General features: G+C 37.6%; 1 protein-coding gene across 1 annotated transcript in view; it reads right to left on the bottom strand.

Moving 5' to 3' along the window:
* The window catches only part of nomo (nodal modulator), a 31785-nt gene that overhangs the window by 4900 nt on the left and 8029 nt on the right, over window positions 1–18856 (bottom strand). Inside the window, exons 3-25 of the mRNA XM_062998095.1 lie at window positions 17256–17345; window positions 16529–16574; window positions 15994–16094; window positions 15808–15914; window positions 15621–15693; window positions 13664–13816; window positions 13397–13534; window positions 13209–13298; window positions 11558–11663; window positions 11174–11324; window positions 9533–9710; window positions 7851–7992; window positions 6805–6936; window positions 4795–4931; window positions 4595–4682; window positions 4443–4506; window positions 4174–4269; window positions 3881–4084; window positions 3508–3590; window positions 3059–3218; window positions 1851–1977; window positions 1046–1159; window positions 30–157 (exon numbers count right to left, since the gene is read on the bottom strand). Coding sequence (XP_062854165.1) covers window positions 30–157; window positions 1046–1159; window positions 1851–1977; window positions 3059–3218; window positions 3508–3590; window positions 3881–4084; window positions 4174–4269; window positions 4443–4506; window positions 4595–4682; window positions 4795–4931; window positions 6805–6936; window positions 7851–7992; window positions 9533–9710; window positions 11174–11324; window positions 11558–11663; window positions 13209–13298; window positions 13397–13534; window positions 13664–13816; window positions 15621–15693; window positions 15808–15914; window positions 15994–16094; window positions 16529–16574; window positions 17256–17345 — 2708 coding nt within the window. The remainder of the gene's footprint in view (window positions 1–29; window positions 158–1045; window positions 1160–1850; window positions 1978–3058; window positions 3219–3507; window positions 3591–3880; window positions 4085–4173; window positions 4270–4442; window positions 4507–4594; window positions 4683–4794; window positions 4932–6804; window positions 6937–7850; window positions 7993–9532; window positions 9711–11173; window positions 11325–11557; window positions 11664–13208; window positions 13299–13396; window positions 13535–13663; window positions 13817–15620; window positions 15694–15807; window positions 15915–15993; window positions 16095–16528; window positions 16575–17255; window positions 17346–18856) is intronic.

Genomic DNA, 18856 nt, shown 5'->3' with positions numbered 1-18856 from the left:
AAATATACACCATAAATTGCATACTATACCTGTATGCAGTTTTAAAGCCAATGATGGGAATACGGAGACTCTGGCCTTCCTCTACTGTGATCATCTGTGCAGAGGGCTCAAAGCGAAACTCCTTCATCATGGGTTTAAAGTAGTACTGCCCAGGACTCTGTAAAGACAATGTGATGAATAATTTTGCATAAGAATGACCTAAAAAATAAACAATCAATTGACAAATGTCACTCTGGAAGAAATCTACATTCTAAAAAAAAAAATTTTAATTCAAAATTTTAAGGCCAGTATGCAAAATGCAAAAAAGGACTTTGCACTGGTTTTGTTTAAATACAAGTAAATTTACAAAGACATTTCATGTTTTTATGAAAATAAACACTTTTTAAAAAGTCTCTTTCATAAAAGTTGGGCAGGCGCAATTTAAGACTAAGAACATTGTAAAATGTTAAGAATGATCATTATTTTTTGGGTATAAAAAAGCGACTAGGAAGGACCTAGTAAGGATTGGTTAAAACAAGACTACTACAGAGTTCCTCTACTGTTTATCGATGTAATGATGTAATCGACTGTAATCTTGTGCATTAAGGGCAATGTTTTTACATTTTCATTAACTGCGTTATCTTGGTTAGGATTGCGGTTTGGTTCATTTGATTATATGTTTTAAAAGATTGGGACAGGAGCATGTTTAGCTCTGTTACAATGTTTTATCTTATAAACTGTTTGAACTACACTATCTGGAAAAAAGTATTGGGATACATCTAATCATTAGTAAATTTAGGTATTTCATTAACTCCTATCGCCACATGTGTATAAAATTTAACACCTAGCCTTTCTGCTTTTACAAACCTTGTCCAACATCAGTATCTGCTTATTTATCCAAAAGAGCATTTGTGAGGTCAGATATCACCACACTGCAGTTGGGGTGGGGGAGGGGGGACCTCAAATTAATGTCTACGGATTTGGAATGGGATGTCATTAAAAGCTCATGTATGTGTCCAATTTAAACTGTAGATCGGTTGTCTGATTGTAACAGATCAGTCTTTACCAGGTTATTGAAGGTGAGCAGGCCTGTGTCCTGTGTGAGCAGATTAGAGCGGAAGTTTCCACCACTTAGAGAGAGAAGCACTCCAGAGAGAGGTTGGCCATCCTCTGACTTGATCTGAGAAGAAAAGATGTAAAAGATGCATGAGAGCAGGAACAAATGTTGTATAGTGCTGTACAAGTATTGACACCTTTGATTTAATTGATACTTGAGTATAATTAGATCAAACACACCCAGGCTTCATTAAAGTCCTGTAAAAACTGCTCATCACTTAAACATGTGATTAAAAAGGTCTCAGCAACTAGCAAACTACCATTTTCAGGCTCTGAGACTCCAGCAAAGAAGTGAAAATAAAAAGTGGTGAACCCTCCCAACACCATCTTATCAAAACTGCTATAAAAGTTCACTGCCAATTCGTCCTGGAAGTCACAAAGTAACCAGGACAAACATTTTAAAATCTACAGGCTATACTTCAGTGTTTAGAGAACTGTAAGATCTGGTCACCCAGATTCAAGAGCAGCACATTATAAAATATGTAGACTGTACTAAATGTACTTGGAATTTTAGGTAGACTGTCAGCCCTTTTCGACCAACAGGTTCCGGTCCAGTTCACACAGCTAACTGTGAATAGTTTGGCACATTTTAGCATACAAATGGCAGTCTGTGTTGTAACATAAAAGTCAGATCTGGTGCACTGGTGATAAACACGGTGCAGCCATCCATTAACAGGGTTGCAAAGAAACCGTATGCCAGCTCCTTGAAACAACTCCAAGATTGTGCTCCGTGTTTTGATATGTGCATGCATTACCTCAAAAGTGACGCCTGCCAGGGCAAAGGCCTTAAAATCTTCTGGTTTGCCCTCAACCGGAGTTAGAACAAATCCCTCTTTGCTGGCACTAATATCATACTTCAAGTCACTGTGCAGAGGTCCCACACTGTGCAGAAAAACATCAAGAGTCATAAACTGATCTCATGCAGACAACTTTTAATCATTATTTTTCTCTTAAATTGAAATAATGCAACACAAAAATGCTTTTTTCTTGAAAATGATCTTTTACAATTATTTTAATGCTTAACAATTTACTTTCAAGACAGGAATTGAAAATGGGTTAGGAAACATAATACACTGTATGGCCAAAAGTATGTGGCACATGACCACAAGCTTGTTAAACACTCCATTCCAAAACCATGGGCAATTATCGTTCTTGCAGCTATAACATTCACAAATCCTCTTGGAAGGCATATTACAAGATTTTAAAGTAAGACTGTGGGGATGTAGGGCCTCCCTGATCCACTGTTACAATGTTGGAAGCATATGTTTTATTTCATTTTATACATCTGTTTGTTTGGGTGTAACTAAAACACCTGAACTCGATAGTTTGGAGTGGTATGCACATACTTTTGGCAATATACTATAGGTTGGGCACTTACATTTACATTTTCGGCATTAAGCAGACGCTTTATTCCAAAGCAACTTACAGTACTGTGACAGTATATTGTATAAGCAATTGAGGGTTAAGGGCCTTGCTTGAACCAGCGACCTTTCGATTACTAGTCCAGTACCTTAACCACTAGGCTACAACTGCCTAACAGCCACAACTAATTGTGTCTGCGAGAGGTTAGGTCGAATGAGGTTTCTTCTCATTGCCAATACAGCGGCAAACTCTGCCGTCTGTTTGAGACACTTGTATAGGCAGTGGAGATTCACATATGGTATAGTGTGACTCTCCATGCGCACCATAGAACCCATTGTTGACTGGTGTAAAGAAGTGGCCAGCGATTCTATTACCTATTACTTTTCTTACTACAAACAAGCTAACAACCAATGATGTACATACATTTTTTGCCCTTAGTTGGACACAATCACTATGCATGCTAATAATCCAGTTTTTTCACCCATGAATAAGAATAAGCTGTTAAAAATATACTGCCTGAAAGTTTGACACTTCTTTCAGCTGAGAGATGAATGAAGCAAAAGTGCATTTGAATTTTAAATACATTTCTTGCTCTTCATACCTGTACATTCCACTTTCATCAGTGAGGACAGTGAGAAAAGGTTCTGTGGCATCGTTCTGCTTAATTGAGATCTCCACACCCTCCAATTCCGGAGTCACTTGGCCCTGCAGAAAGAGCCCGGCTCGACCCTTGATCTCCACCATCTGTCCTGGACAGCTCTCTGTCAAAGCAAAGTATCAGAGTCAGCTCTAATTACATACTTACACATGAAATTAATCATGTACAGTTATTTCATTTACAGTAAAAGGCCAGTTTATGATGATTGCAAACATAAAAGAATTGTAATTAAATTTTACTGATATAAAAATAGGTAAAAATAAGCAGTTGCCAATTTCTTAAATGTTTAAGAGCATCTATCACAAAGTAATCACTAAGGAGCATTTAGCAATTCATTGAAATAAGTATGAATATAAAAAACGGACATAAACAACGAGAGCCTAAAATCTAACCTCCTGTAATGGTGGCTTCTACTTCTGATGGGTAAAACAGAAGCTCTTTGGAGGAAGGAGTGACTATAATCTTTTCACCAGCCCTAAAAGAAAACAGATTGTAAGTCAGATGAAATTCAGCTTTAACAACTAGTTTAGTAGAATATCTGTCTGTGAAACATCCACATATATAAATATCTGTATCAGATCTTTGGCTTTCATTTGTTGTCTGTCAGCAAGAAGTTTCACTTAACTATATTTTTAAATCATTACATGCATTAGGAACCTTTTCAGGGCAAAAATCCATCGCAGACCAAGGACAGAAGCCAGGTCATTAAAATCTATGTTGCTGTGTGGCACCCACTATCCTAACCGCACCGTTGCGCCAGCTTACCGTGCCCAGTAAGAGAACTCGTAGTGGAACGGTTCATGAAGCTCTTCTGGTTTCTCCTCAACTGGTGGGCCTTTATCATCTCCTCCTTTCTCCTCCCTTTCTTTCCTGCGAGCTGCAATCTCCAGCAGCTGCTGCTCACGCCGCTGCTCCTCGGCTGACTGCAAGGGTCCAAGAACCAGTGCTGGCTCACTCTCGATGGAGGACCTGAGATCGAAAGATGGATGTTATATCATGGAACATCCCTCTTAATTGATTTATAGCTAAGTTTTGAATTATATGTAGCCCTTACTCACTTGATGGTAACTGTGACGTCCAGCATTTTGTCTGTGGTAATAAGGCCGGTCATGTGATGCCTGACAGCAGTAAGGGTTAAAATACTGGGGGCAGACCTGAAAAACATAAAAAAATAAAAATTGGGTAAACGTTTAGTGACACTAATGGTTTAGCAGTAATTATGTATCCATAATATAAGCACTAATATTAGTCTTCATAAAAATAAAATATAAAGATGTACAATACACATCCTTTAATAAAGAAAGTCTTATTCGCAATGTATACGTACGTGCTGTAAGTGTAGTAATCCTGTTCAAACTGATGGCAGGAGCGTGGAGTCACTTTGTACACACCTTCAAAGAACAGTGCAACAATGTCAGCATTTATACTTACAACAAAAAGAATCATTAAAAACAGCTGACGTAAACAATCCAAAGAGACCTGGTTTAGACAGGCAGAAGCGATTGACTCCCTTCGAGAGATTGTAAACTCCAACGTTCTCAGGTTTGCTGCCATCTTGGAAGAATTCCTGAAAAAACAACAACATACTTTTCACCATCAGGAGTAAAAAAGGATAGTCAAACAGATTGTATCACTAATTATTCATAACAAATGCAAACTGTAAAGTGTCTTGCTCTCACCAGAGTGATGGCATGGGACAGAGAGCAGCGCAGCATGTAGCCAGTCTGTCTGAACTCTACTCCTTCCACATTGGAGTCCAGCACTTCCACCTCCACTGACTTTTGCTTCCAGCACCACTCCTCATGACTGATAGCCACTGATACAGACAACACTTTGATTATGATTGCTCTCAAATTCACAAAAACTGACACAATGCAGTCAGAAACTGTGCTTTGGAAAAGTAAATGCCCTTTTCTGATTGCTGCTAATTTCAGATGAGCCCCTCAAGTAAAAGTTTTATTACCTTTAGCATGCAACTGCCAAGCAGAACAGCTTGAAATCAGACACAGTGCTAGGTTTTTACACATTGTCTGCACGTGGTATCTTTATTAAGTTTCAGACAGGAATGTGACCAAGCCATTCCAAAATTTTTTTGGTATTCAGCCATTTAGGGCAAATTCACATGAAAAGTGGCAAAACCGCTTTTGTGCTGACTGTTGTTTCCTATGGAGTGTGGAGGCGGTGTTAACCTGATTGAAGTTTGACCCAGTTTGCCGCCGACCTTTTCAAAGCACCTCCAATGAGATGAACTGTTTGATATGACGTTGTAAAAGCGATGCAGGCAGTACGAACAATGCTTAACATAAAGCTTAACGTAACTTACTGTATTTGTGACTGACTTATTTAATACATTAAACCACGTTAAGCTTTTTTTTTTTTTTTTAACAATGTGTTTTAGACTCTCTGAAAAGCTGATTCTCACAATTTCTCAGCACCCCAAGCTATAACACAAGTTTAAAAGTGAAACAGTGAGGAAAATCCAGCTAAACACAGATGTATGTGAATGCTTTTAGAGAGGATTTGACGGTTATTTCACACAAATGCATATTCGTGTTGTGGCACACTTCGGCTCAAGCGAAGTGCCAATTTGGTTCGCGTGTTTTGCAGCTTCTCATAAAAATGCGCTCTTAGGTGTAGAATTGCTTTTCTATTTTGGATCACATTCCTGCATCATAACCCAATTAAGCCTCTGCTTCAGCAAACAAACATATGACCTTAATGGACTGACAATAAGTGGACATTCTGAACACTTCTGCTCAACCTCTTAATGGAGCAATATCCAGTAGCACCTTCAGCCACAAACCGATTTCACCAAGATGCTCTAAGAAGCGCTATTGGAGGTCTTTTTGCTGCCACCTGCTGTCCGACTTCACAATAGCTTTAATCAACGTGGCCTTCCGTCCACGGCGTCACAGCATTAAAATAGCCAATTGTACCACACATCATCAATTTGTTTTATGTTGTATTGCTTTTTTTGCACACTGTTTTTTCACGTTGTAAATGTCTAAATATGTGTGAGTGGATGTATTTAATGCAAGTACATATTGTTACTGATGTTTGTTACTGAAGCACACAGATTTTCCCTTGAGGATAAGCAGTCTGTCCGTTCATCTGTCCATCTTACATTCTATCAACATTTTCATGATAGAAAACAGAAGTGATTGCCTCCCCCATATGGCAAGTTGCCTGGTCCTGATGTAGGACCTCGAGTCATTCTTACTACTACTGTCGTCTTCGACTGATAGTGTAATGTACCTACTTTGAAGTGCTGAATTTGCTTTAAACCGTACATAATGCAGTGTTAGCTAAATGCCTTGGTTTAAGACATTTCTTAAGGCACAAATCGATTGCTGGGCCCACATCAGGACACATTTTGCTGTTGTGTTCCCACTATTTAATAGATTAGATGTCAAATAAGTCTTTTTATACATAGAACTTATTTCTAGGTTCTATGCATTAAAGGGAGATGTAAATGTTTTATTAACAAGGATGGAAGAATGGCCGGACAGAATAACATACCTTTTAATCCCCAACATCAGTGACAATATTTACCCACATTAATTGTACAGAACTGTTTCTGGAACAACATAGTTTGACAGGTTTGGTGTGAAGGATCTTTATTGGCCTGCACAGTGGCCTGTTCTGTGTTTCTCTTGTAAAGACACTGATTTAATTAGACTTCCTCTTACCTTTGTATTTTCCAGGCAGGACATTATTAAAGGTGAAGCTGAGGATTTCACTGCTGCCAGAAAGCAGGACGTTTTGTCTTTCTCCCTGTCTGCTTACAGGCTGAAGAGTTACTGTCAGATCCCCACATGCAGCTGAGGGATTCAATTCAATAAAAATACATTTATAAACCATATAATAACAGCCATCAGCCCTGCAAATGATAATGTAGTGGTATAAGTAAACAGCAGAGAGAGAAAAAAATGCTGTTAATTACATCTCTCAGGACCTTGTAAAGAATTTTTTAAAAAGCTGTCAGATTAAATATGGTGAGTTTTAGACTTGGAACATTTGAAATCAACACCGCACAATCCTAGACACTAAAGTTGTATGTTTAAATCTGACAGTTGAGTTGAGATGCCAACTGTGAACCTCTGCAATGATAAATGCAAAGCCCAAATATATACACATGTACATTACATTATTAATTATTTTTCCACATTTCCCTGCGTGTTTGGGGTCAGAGGGCAGCCACCGTATGGTGCCCCTGGAGCAGACAGGGTTAAGGGCCTTGCTCAGGGTTAAGGGCCCAACAGTGAGTGCATGGCAGAGCTGGGATTTAAATGCAAAATGGAAATGCAAAGAGCAGAAACAATCAAGGTTAGTTAATAAAATAAGATTAAGCTACATAGTTTTGATGTAGATAGTTTGCTCCCTATTGCTACCAACCATACATTAGTTTTCACATGTATTTACTATGTAATGTAATAAATTTACTAAATTACCGTGACCAGCATGTTAATGTGCACAGTAAAGTTTTTATTCTTTAAAGGATTTAGTACAGATGTTCAGATGCACTGTCAATACCAATACCTAAGTATTCTTACCTTTTAACTAACATTGTAACCTCTAGCAAATTGCAATTTATCTAACAATTTTGTAAAATTATTCAAGCACTTTTTTTTTTTTAATTTACTTTATTTTCTTAATCAGATTGCATCTTACGGCCATGTCCAAAATGTCAACCTTAAAACGTTTTTTACACACACAAGCTACACACATGACTTACCCAGACATGAGACAGTGCCAGAGACAGATGCGATGAATTGTGTAAATAGCAGGTCACTGATTGGGCGATCAACCAAGGAGATATCAAGTGATTGAGGCTGCAAAGCAAGTCCAGCCTTGATCTCTGCTTCTGGTAAGGTCACCTAAATCCATAAAACATAAGGAAAAAAATAGTATAAAAATTAACCTTAGTCTGTTTCGTCTAAGGTAAGGACAGTGGTAGCTTAGAAGTTGACTAGACAACTGATTGGAATATTACTGGTTCAGGCTTTGCCACTGCCAAAGCTCCTAATCCTTAACTGCTTGCATTTTTTTCAGTCACAGTAGTCAGCTACGATAATAATATCTGCTAAATGCTGTAATGTAGCTGCAAATGTAAAGTGTAAAACAACGTGTAACAGGGTTTTCAGCAAAACAATGTCCTTTTGATTACATTTACTCTGTACACAGTAGCATGTACAGGCCAATCACCAGTCTTGTCTTTTTGTTTAGCCCCCTTCATTTTTATGGCAAAAAATTTATCTTGTATTTATAGTAGATCCTTGTATTTATTACCCTGTTTTTATCTGCACTGTGTATATTGTTTGCACATGTGTTCTTTGTTGCATCCTGGTGCAGGAGGAACATTGTTTTGTTTCAACATGTATGTGCATATAGCTGATATGGCAGTAAAACCTCTTAAACATGGTGGTAAAAGTTCCACAAGATTTTTACTAACAGCTTTTAGGCTTCTACTTAGGGCTGAAAACATCGGCTAGAATTGGGGATAACTGGCAAATCTGCTTTAAGTCGGTGATTACTGAACACTCATTATACACACATAGATATTATATAGATTACATAAACATCAGTAGGTGCGATTTGGTTTGATGAGGGTATGTAAACTTTAAAGATTTTATTAAACTTTTACAATAACTGTGTAAAAAAACTGAATAGCAGACATAATTATTCAAAGCAACAGTTATGACAAAATACAATGCAAGCATTTAAGGGTTAAAGGCCTTGCTCAGAAGCCCACTGCCCTGGGCAGCATGCTTTCTTCAAGCAGGTTCTGTGACCATGATGTTCAATAATGTCCCAAAATAAATTTCTAAATGATGTGTTTCTTGAATCATGTTGCATCTCTACATAGAAAATGAATGGCTGTCTGCAGCTTTGTCCCCTTCTAGTGTGAACCAAGTTTAAGTCTGCATTTCTCACTGTTTGCTTTGCATGAAGTCTGCTAAAATACTGCTAAAACAAAGAAACACCCATATCTGTGAACTATCATCTGCTGATGTTTTCACCCAACTTACTTTGTCTATGCTTTTTATCTGAAAATGTACACAGCAAAAACTGACCTGAACTGACCTTTCAGCCTCTTGAGACAGCTAAAACATATTTTTATGTTTATTAAATGAAATGTCTTTGCGATTTATGTAAATGGCTAAACATGCAGTACCATCAGTACTACACTTTTTATGCAAAATTGTCATTATCTGCCTATTTTTGTTAAAAAAAAAAAAAAAAAAAAAATCAAGACTTCACAGATTATCTCATTATCTGTATTGCTGGGGAAAAAAAATTAACAGTCTGGCCCTAGTTCATATTAAAACGTGTAAAATTTTCTAATGCAAAAATACTTTTGACACAACAGCATGAATTTCTGAAATTGTATTGTTTATATGAACAAACCGTTAATACCTGAATACTATAGTCTCCTGGTTTGGCTTGAAAACAGAACGCTCCCTGGTGGTCACTCTCAATCGCACGCAACACACCCTGGCTGCGTTCTTGGCTGGAAAGCGTAACTTTGTAGCGGCCTAGGTGCTTTATGCCTTCTGGGAGACGGGCAAGGAAGATCTGACCACATATGCTGAACCTGAAAAAATAAGCAACAAGCATGTTTGCACCCTCACCATTCACAGTGGCAGCTTTTTGTCTTTACATTGGAGACTAAATGCATACAGACTAAATTCTCTGATCTGCAGAACCAGATAGGGCAGTGATAGCTCAGTGGTTAAGGTACTTGACTAGTAAACAGAAGGTTGCCGGTTCAAGCCCCGCCACCACCAAGTTGCCACTGTTGGGTCCCTGAGCAAGAGCCTTAACCCTAAATTGCTCATTGTGTAAGTCACTTTGGATAAAGGCGTCTGCTAAATGCTGAAAATGTAAATATCAACCAGGGAACTTTTAATATTCGCTCTATAGCAAAAAGTATGTGGACTGGACTAGATACTTTTACTGCGTTTCAACCACAACTATTGCTAAAGTGTACAAATATAGGCCAACAGTTTAGCAAGGGCCATTCTGAAAGCTGTTCCAGCATGTCCCTAAACCTGTGCACAAGACAAGGTCCATAAAGACATGGTTTAACAAATGGATGAAATCCAACCTGCACAGAGCCCTAAACTCAACCCTACTGAACACCTTTGGAATTTTATTTATAAATAAGGGTTTTAACGTCATATTTGACACACTTTGGTTACATTCATGACAGAACAGGTAGTTACTGGCTACACAAGACTCATCAGTTCAAGAAAAAGAAGAAGAAGAAGAAGAAGATATACTTTATTTGTCATATATACATATACAGTTGTACAGTACAATGAAATTCTTTCTTCGCATATCCCAGCTTGTTTTGGGAGCTGGGGTCAGAGTGCAGGGTCAGCCACCTTACGGCGCCCCTGGAGCAGACAGGGTTAAGGGCCTTGCTCAAGGACCCAACAGTGGCTGCATAGCAGAGCCTGGATTTGAACCGCCAATCTTCTGGTTGATAGCCCAAAGCTCTACCCACTAGGCTACCACTGTCCCTTCAAGTACCACTGTCCCTTCAAGTCTTTAATGTCAAACACAGTCATGGAGAGTTTTGTATAATTCACCCCACTTGCATGTCTTTTGGACTGTGGGAGGAAACTGGAGCTCCCAAAAGGAAACCCGTGCAGTGACGGGGAGAACATGCAAACTCCACACAGAAAGGATCGCTCCACCTGGGGATCAAACCCAGGACCTTGGTGCTGTGAGGTGACAGTGCTACCCACTGAGCCACCTACCGCCCCATCATTGAGATTAGTTAAAACTACAGTAGTTAATTGATTTATCATTCATGCCTGACCTCCCAAACTCCCTTTTAACTGAATGGGCACATATACCAACAAACACATTAATTATCCTTACCAAAAAAGTAAAGACTGTTATAACAGCAAGAAGTGGCAAAGTCATATTAATGCCTATTGTTTTGGAATATGTCCAACGGCTACATATTTTTGGCCATGTAGTGTAAAATTGAGAAGTTTACTATTACACACCCCTGGTAAACTTGACATGACCACAATTAGCACTCACCCTGCTGTGATAATATCCGGGAGCTGAGGGGTGCTGGGTGCGATCTTTACTGTAACTGGTTCAAAAAACATGAGCTCCTTCTGGGTGTTGATGGTGTAGGTGCCAGTGGTCATGTTCTCCAGTCGGAATGAACCGTCTTCTTTAGTTGTGACTGCAGACAGTAACACAGAATACAAGGTAAACACTTCTCCAAAGCCCTACAGCTAAACTTAGCAAAATTACATTTACAAGTGCATCTTAAATCTTTTTAATAATATTGCATCAGATTTTTTTTCGAAGTGAAAATGAACAAACTAGACAGTCAATATTCGCTATAGGTTCAGGTTCCTGTGATGTTTTATCTAGACAGAGGGGTTTGGGTATGTATGTGTATATTGTAAATACCTTTAATCTGGTTATTAAGAGTGACGATGGCCTCTGCCACTCCCTCGCCATTAGGGCTGTTCAACACGCGACCCATTACAGAGAAACCCATCACTCTGAAAATTGGCTACACAGGGAGGAAAAGGTTAAATTAGTATTACCAAGAATGAAACATGAACATCAACCCCAAATGTAACTGATACCCTCAAAGCAGCACAAAGTGCCTCTGTATTGAAGAATGATTGCCCCTTCCTGACAGCTATGATTTTTTCCTACCCATAAAATGTTTAGGTCATTAAACAAAATATTACACAAAGGTAACCTGAGTAAAAAGGCAACACATTAATTAAAAAAAACATTTATTTAAGGAACAAACGTTACCCATCCATCCATCCACATGCCCATCCATATACATGTATACAGTGGATACAAAAAAAAAATCTACACACCCATGTTAAAATGGTTTTTGTGACATAAACAAAAATGAGACCAACATAAATAATTTCAAATTGTTACCTTAAATGTGACCCATATTCTGTAAAACTCAATTAAAAAACAAACTGAAATCACTACACCCTTTTATGATTAGGGATGTGGCTATGTTCAGAATAAACCAATCACAATGAAACTCAAGCCTAGCTACATTTTGCAAAAACCTAAATCACGTCTGCCAAAAGCATGTGGGGAAATGCAACCAATGTTAAACTTCTTGGTCAGAATTCCAAAAGATATGTTTGGTGCAAAAACAACATTGCATATAACAAAAAGAACACCATACCCACAGTGAAGCATGATGGTGGCAGCATTATGCTTTGCCTCTGTTTTTATGCGGCTGGAGCAGGGTTTTTTGACAAAGTGGAAAGAAATTATAAACACTTCTAATAATCAGTCAATTTTGGCACCAAAACATCAAGCCTCTGTTAGAAAGCCCACATCCACATCTTCTGCATTCTGCATTAAGTTTTGGAATGGTCCAGCCAGAGCCCAGACCTGAATCCAATTGACAATCTGTGGGGTGACCTGTTAAGGGCTGTGCACAGGAGATACCCTCACAATTTAACAGATTTACGGTACTTTTGCAAGGAAGAGAGGGCAAAGATTGGCAAGCCAAACTGTGCTATGCTGACTGGATGATGTCATAAAATTAAAAACCTAGACCTGTGTTTTAGTGCAACAAATATGAACATAGTTTTATATTTACTTGACATTCTCACTGCTGTAGAGGTCAAAAAATTGTGCATGACCAATTTCAAATCATTGTAAAACTCCAGATCAGCATAAAGCATCTTTGACAACAAAATAAATGTAACTGAAGTAAATGTACTTTTAAACTGTGTTAGACTGATTAGACCCCCACTTGGATGCAGCCGTAAATTATTCTAGCGCACTACGCTACCACCCATTGACCGGTCAGGCATCTACATCCAGACAGCTGTGTCTAAGTGGGGGGGGGTAGGCTGAGCCCCCATGATCGATAGGCATCCTGTCCAGGGTGCGTTACTACATTGGGCCCAGTGATTCTAGGGAAAACTGACCCACTGCAACCCTGACCAGGATAAAGCTGTGGTAAAACATGATGTTTAAATACTGCTGCTAATAGCAACCAACACCACACTTCAAAGTAATCCAAATAAGAAAAACTAATAAAAATAAGTAATAATAGTAGCCTTACCTCTAACTTCAAACTATTGTGCTCGACTTGAAAATCTAGCCGGGATGGAGCAACGTCAAAAGTGATTCTTTCTCCTCTGTAATACGGAACCTGGGATTTTAAAAAGCCTCAGTTAAACGCCTTAGTAAATGTCATACATGACTGGTCTGTATGTTAACAACAAATACTAAATAGAAAGATGGTCTTACCACGGTGTATTTTCCACTGGGCAGAGAGGGAAAAGAGAAGATGCCATCCTCACGGGACTGTGCACTACATAGATACACCAATGACGAGTCACCCAACATGGCTCCATCTATAGGAGCTGTACTACATCCACTAATTTCCTAGAGAAAAGAGAAGCAGACTTCGACACTATTTAGCTTTAAAACACAGCAATGGTTTTAAACAGTGCATTAACAACACTGGAAAATGATCACTGTACAAATGAGCAAATCACCAAACTACGTGTTTACCTCTCCTGGAATGGTAGCGGAGTAGAGAAGAAAGTTAACCTCCTTCATAGGTTCACCATCACTCTGCACCTCACCAGAGACGTCATAGCCTTTAACCACCAGCGGAGCTACAGCTGGAGCATTCGCATTCGATACCACCACAGAGGTTGAGCTCTGTTAAAACAGCAGAAAGCCCTCATTTCAGTTAAACTGATATCTGTAATACAGGTCCTTATGGTCCAAACATACAGAATATAGCTTTTAGGAAAATACTCATAGGTTCTTTTTATACTTACGTAAAGCGTTTATGTGATTTATTTAGCAAATCTTGGACTACCAAATCCTGAATATGTGGACTATCGACTGACTGGTTTAGACATTTAGCCTGTATTTATTGTAAGTTCATGAAAAACGGCTGAAGGTACAAACAACTAATTTATTCTCCTGTTTATATATTCACAGATATAGAGTTCTGGAGCAAAAATGAAGAGAGCACTCCAAATTCTTCTTACCTTGTCATCTCTACATGTGTACTGTGGTCATTACTATATACTCATCTAATCTTGTTCTTACATATTAGATTTTTTGGGAAAGGTCTTAGCAATCTCAACAGGACAGTGAAGAAAGCCCCCAGTGTTACTGCAAGACCTACAGGGTGACCTGATAAAGGCTGGGACAAATGTGTTTTAAGATGATCACTTAAAACCCTAGGATTTCTAGGCTGGACTCCACAACACATGGCACTTTTGATAAAGAACCACAGACAGGGTCAACTGGAATACTCCAGAATGAATTTGGATAGGCCTGTAGAGTCCTGGGACTAATCAAAATGTGAACTTATGGCTTATGACCAGATACACATACTATTCCTACAATTAAGCTTTTATTTTAAATATGTTTAACTGCTGATTGTACAACCTCTTATATAATCAAGAAGAGGTGGATCACCACACACTCCCTTCTACACAAGTTGTGGCTGCTTATCACATGCCAGTGTTGGGTTCCCACAAAAAGCTGTATTGCGTACGGAGAAGCACGCCAGGCTCCATTGTTCTGTACTGCCAGATACAGAACAAGCTGACTTTTAAGTCAAAAACCCAGTCAACAGCCTGCAAAAACTGTGCTTCCAAAACTGTGCTTGCATTCCTTTTATTGTGAACTGCACAGGGTATTGAACAACCACGATTGTGATCTTTATTTTAAATGGAAAAAAACAAACAAAAAAAAACCAAAACACAACTTTACTTTCTATACGCTATGAATTATATTTAAAATAAAATCTGTTTGTACATTATGATCCTCATGTTGCTCCAACATAGGGAAACAAAGATTATTTGTTTTTGGGCTTGCTGTCAGTTGCATAGAGGCAACACAGCTACATACAGTGCGGATTGACTATTTTTCTATGCGACACTTGATTTGCCTCACACTCCTTTACTGACGCATCCGGTGTGAATTTGGTTTTGTAACAATGTTACTTTGACACTGTAACAAATTTAATATATGTCCATATTTACACCCCAATGCCAAAAGCATGCTTTGAAATATTAATATTAGCTGATAAACGATACAATAACTTTAAAACAAAAGGATCATTCAAAAGAGCAAAAATGATTACATTATGATTAAACAGAGATTGCACTGCAAATCTAACCTAGTGTTTGTCTGTGCATCAACACTTATGAAATTAGACAAATAATTGCAGTCAGCAAGATCACTGAAACTAATATAAATAACATATTACATATTATATATACAGTACAGTCATTCTGAGAGCCATACTAGCACCATAGTGTAGTCAATAATTAATGGTAAATAACAAAGCATCACATTTTAAATAAACATTTATTGTAACAAAATCTGTTTCATTAGTAGTAGGATGTATGGTTTCTGCAATAGTCATTATGCTCAATTAACCCAAATAAAGACTAATTTTTAGCCAAGCTATGAACTTGTGTTACAAGTTGCTATAGTTTACCTTCTCCAGGGTCCACGATGCATGAACTGCCCTGATGTCATAATTTCCAGGAAGTACTTTTGTAAAAGTGTACCTGTAAACCAGGAAAATCAGCATGTCAGATCTATTTAACTGGACCAAATTTATTTACACAGATTACACACTGTGCAGATACCATAGAAATGGCATGAAAGTGAAATAAACGTACTGTCCTGCTGGCTGTGTAAACACAGTCTGAAATGTTTCATCCTTTTCGGCATTCCTGAGGCTGACCTCAACTCCTGCTGGACCTTCCTCATGACCTTTACTTAGCACCTGAGGAAAAGGAACAATGTTTAATCTGGCTGTACCTGGATACAGTTATCAGAACAGCACTCGAGTATGTGTTTCCTACCTTTCCTATCACAGAAAATCCAGTGAAGAAAAAGTTAATGTCCTGCTCCTTGGTGCAGACATCAGTAAGACCATCTACATGAAGGTCCACAGTGATTGGCTCTGTGAAAGAAGTCAAGAGTAGATTAAAGCATGAAAAAAAAATACTGGAAGTTTGAAAAAAGTTGGGTAAAAAGGTTAACAAAAATGTCTTTATGGTATATCTTAAACTGAACAATCTACTATTTTACTAAAGAAAAACTGAACAATCTACTATTTTACTAAAGAAAAACTGAACAATCTACTATTTTACTGAAGTTGTTTTTGATAAGAAAAGAAAAACTTATATATTTTACCAAAATCAGGTCAGAACTATACCCTGTTGACATTCTTATAAACAAAATGTATTCAACGCATTTTATATACATATTTCCTCTTTAATTATTTCTTTAATCTTTTTTAAAGAAATAATGGTCTGCTATAAACAAAGCAATGGAATTACGATTAAACTACAGCAATCATTACAGCTGTTACCAGAAAAATAAAAATATTCTTACCAAAGCTCCATCCCTGAGGTGGTTCTATTTTGAGGACAAAGTCACCCTGTAAAACATAAACAAATGTATTAAAACCATTTTACTTTTATTGTTATTACTTCACTTATGGTTAAAATAATACAGTAGCATAAAGCTAAACTATCAGCACTATTACTCCACAACAAACTAAAAAATAAAAAAATAAAATCAAACCATGTTTGTATGGACCTCAATATATGCACAGGCACATGGTCATGCTGGAACTAAAAAACTTCCCTAATTTATTGCCACAAAGTTAATAATTTATTATCTGTTAGCAACTGGTGTGCCCAAAATGCATAAACTGAGTAATTAGATGGAATGTCCACAAATATTTGGCCATACAGAGTAAGTAATCCAATTTCAGCATGTACCATCTAAGATAATATCCAACAAAAGCATTTTTCCTTTGGTTAACAACTGAAAACAACTGGCTATTGGCATAGCATGTCATTACTTCATGTGGCTAGTAGAAATTAAACAGCCCAGAAACAAAGTCAGTAAAACCAGGGAATCTTTCATGATGCCTGATTTATTCATTTGTCCACACAGTTTTAATGCAGCTTTAATTGGCTACAAATGTTAATCTCCATTAAGTGCTGTAATTTACCCACATAAAAAGTTAAACTGACGCATGCAGTTCATAAACATTCTATAAATATGAAACAGCATAATATTAGCAACAACCCAACCGTTTGTAGTACTGTACCTTGTCATAAAGCGGGATCATAAAATAGCCATTGATGGGGGCACAGTCCGTCTGGTACTTCAGGGAGCCTTGTTTAGTGTACAGCTTAATCTGGTGGAAAAAGGGAAAAATTTCAAGCTAAGTTATGTGATAGTTATTGGTATAACAAACAATCCAAAAATTGTGAAAGAATTCCAAGGAATAATATGTTAGACATATATTACCAAAACATTGTTTAAGTAATTTATCTGAATTTTATTAAATTAATATAAATAGAGATTCCAGGTTTAAAGTACCAATGCTCATATAACCACTGTTATATAATTTTTAACAAGGTAACAAATTTACAAAACGTGAATAAAAAAAAAATCTCAAACAAATTACCCAATACAATGATCAGCTTTGAGGATAGTTAATTCTTAGCTAAAATGCATTCACTGTGACAGGCCTACACCAACAGGAGAAAATGTACCATCTCCATGTGGATATAAAGTTTGTAACTAAGCAATCAAAAAATAATGCACCCAAACCTGTTGCTTAAATATGACACAGCATAAACATACAACACAAACAACTTTTACTATTTAATTTCGACTAAAAGTCAAATTAACCGAGTAAAAAATTAGCATGAATCATGATAGAGAATCATGTCTGTAGCATTTGTATTTTTTCTATGTTTTAGCAGCATGCATGTTTTAGCAGAGGCGGATTAAAGTGTTTTTTACCTAGTCAGTCTGCAAAGAATGCTAAATAAAGGAGTATGTGTAGTATAATTAGGGCTGTCGCGCTAACCGCAATTTTGAAATATCGCGGTATAGACCAGCCAACCGCAGGGCATGCCAAGCAACCGCAACACCGCCGATGTTACCTTCGGGCGTAATAAATGTTAAATAAATTCATAATGAAAATGAGCTAAGAGCGACATTTTCCCGCAACATGTTCGCATGCGTTGCTGCTGAGTGTCAGGCTTTGTGTTTTAAGATGTAAACAATGGCAACAGGAATTATAGGCAAGCTTATTAATGATTAAATTGAGTTCACACTCAATAAATACTTGTAATTTAAACTATATTTAAACAGCCTTGGCGTACTAAAACACTTAATGACGGTTAATATGGCATTGCAGCTTGCAAATATTCTCTTGCTGGCTTGCTGGAATGATTTAAATGTATTTTCCCAGCTAACACAGAACGTTCCCGTAACGTTAGCTTTTGGTTCCCCTATGGTTATTTTTAGGGAACCATCCCATAACGTTATGGTAACGTTCTATTTTCGTTAAAAAATCAGCGCTGTTCCCGGAACGTTCCGGGAACTATGAAACCTAACGTTCTCTCATGGTTTTATGAAAACTAACAGAGAACGTTATCTAAAAGTTGCCTTAAGGTTTTCTTTCTTATGTGTTTAAAGTAACGTTCCAGTAACGTTCCCGGAAGGTTTTCTTACGATCTTTAAAGTTTTTTAGTAGGAACAAAAAAAAAAAAAACAGCCTTTTGCTTGAGACGGTCCATGTAGATCAACCTTTACTTACAAGTACCAACTATAAAACTATGAAACCTAACGTTCTCTCATGGTTTTATGAGAACTAACTGAGAACATTAGTTAAAGCTTGTATAAGGTTTTATT

This window comes from Trichomycterus rosablanca, chromosome 6, assembly GCF_030014385.1.
Source record: "Trichomycterus rosablanca isolate fTriRos1 chromosome 6, fTriRos1.hap1, whole genome shotgun sequence".
Classification (NCBI taxonomy): Eukaryota; Metazoa; Chordata; class Actinopteri; order Siluriformes; family Trichomycteridae; genus Trichomycterus; species Trichomycterus rosablanca.
Note: the sequence above shows the minus strand (reverse complement) of the source record. Positions and strands in the feature narration are given on the sequence as shown.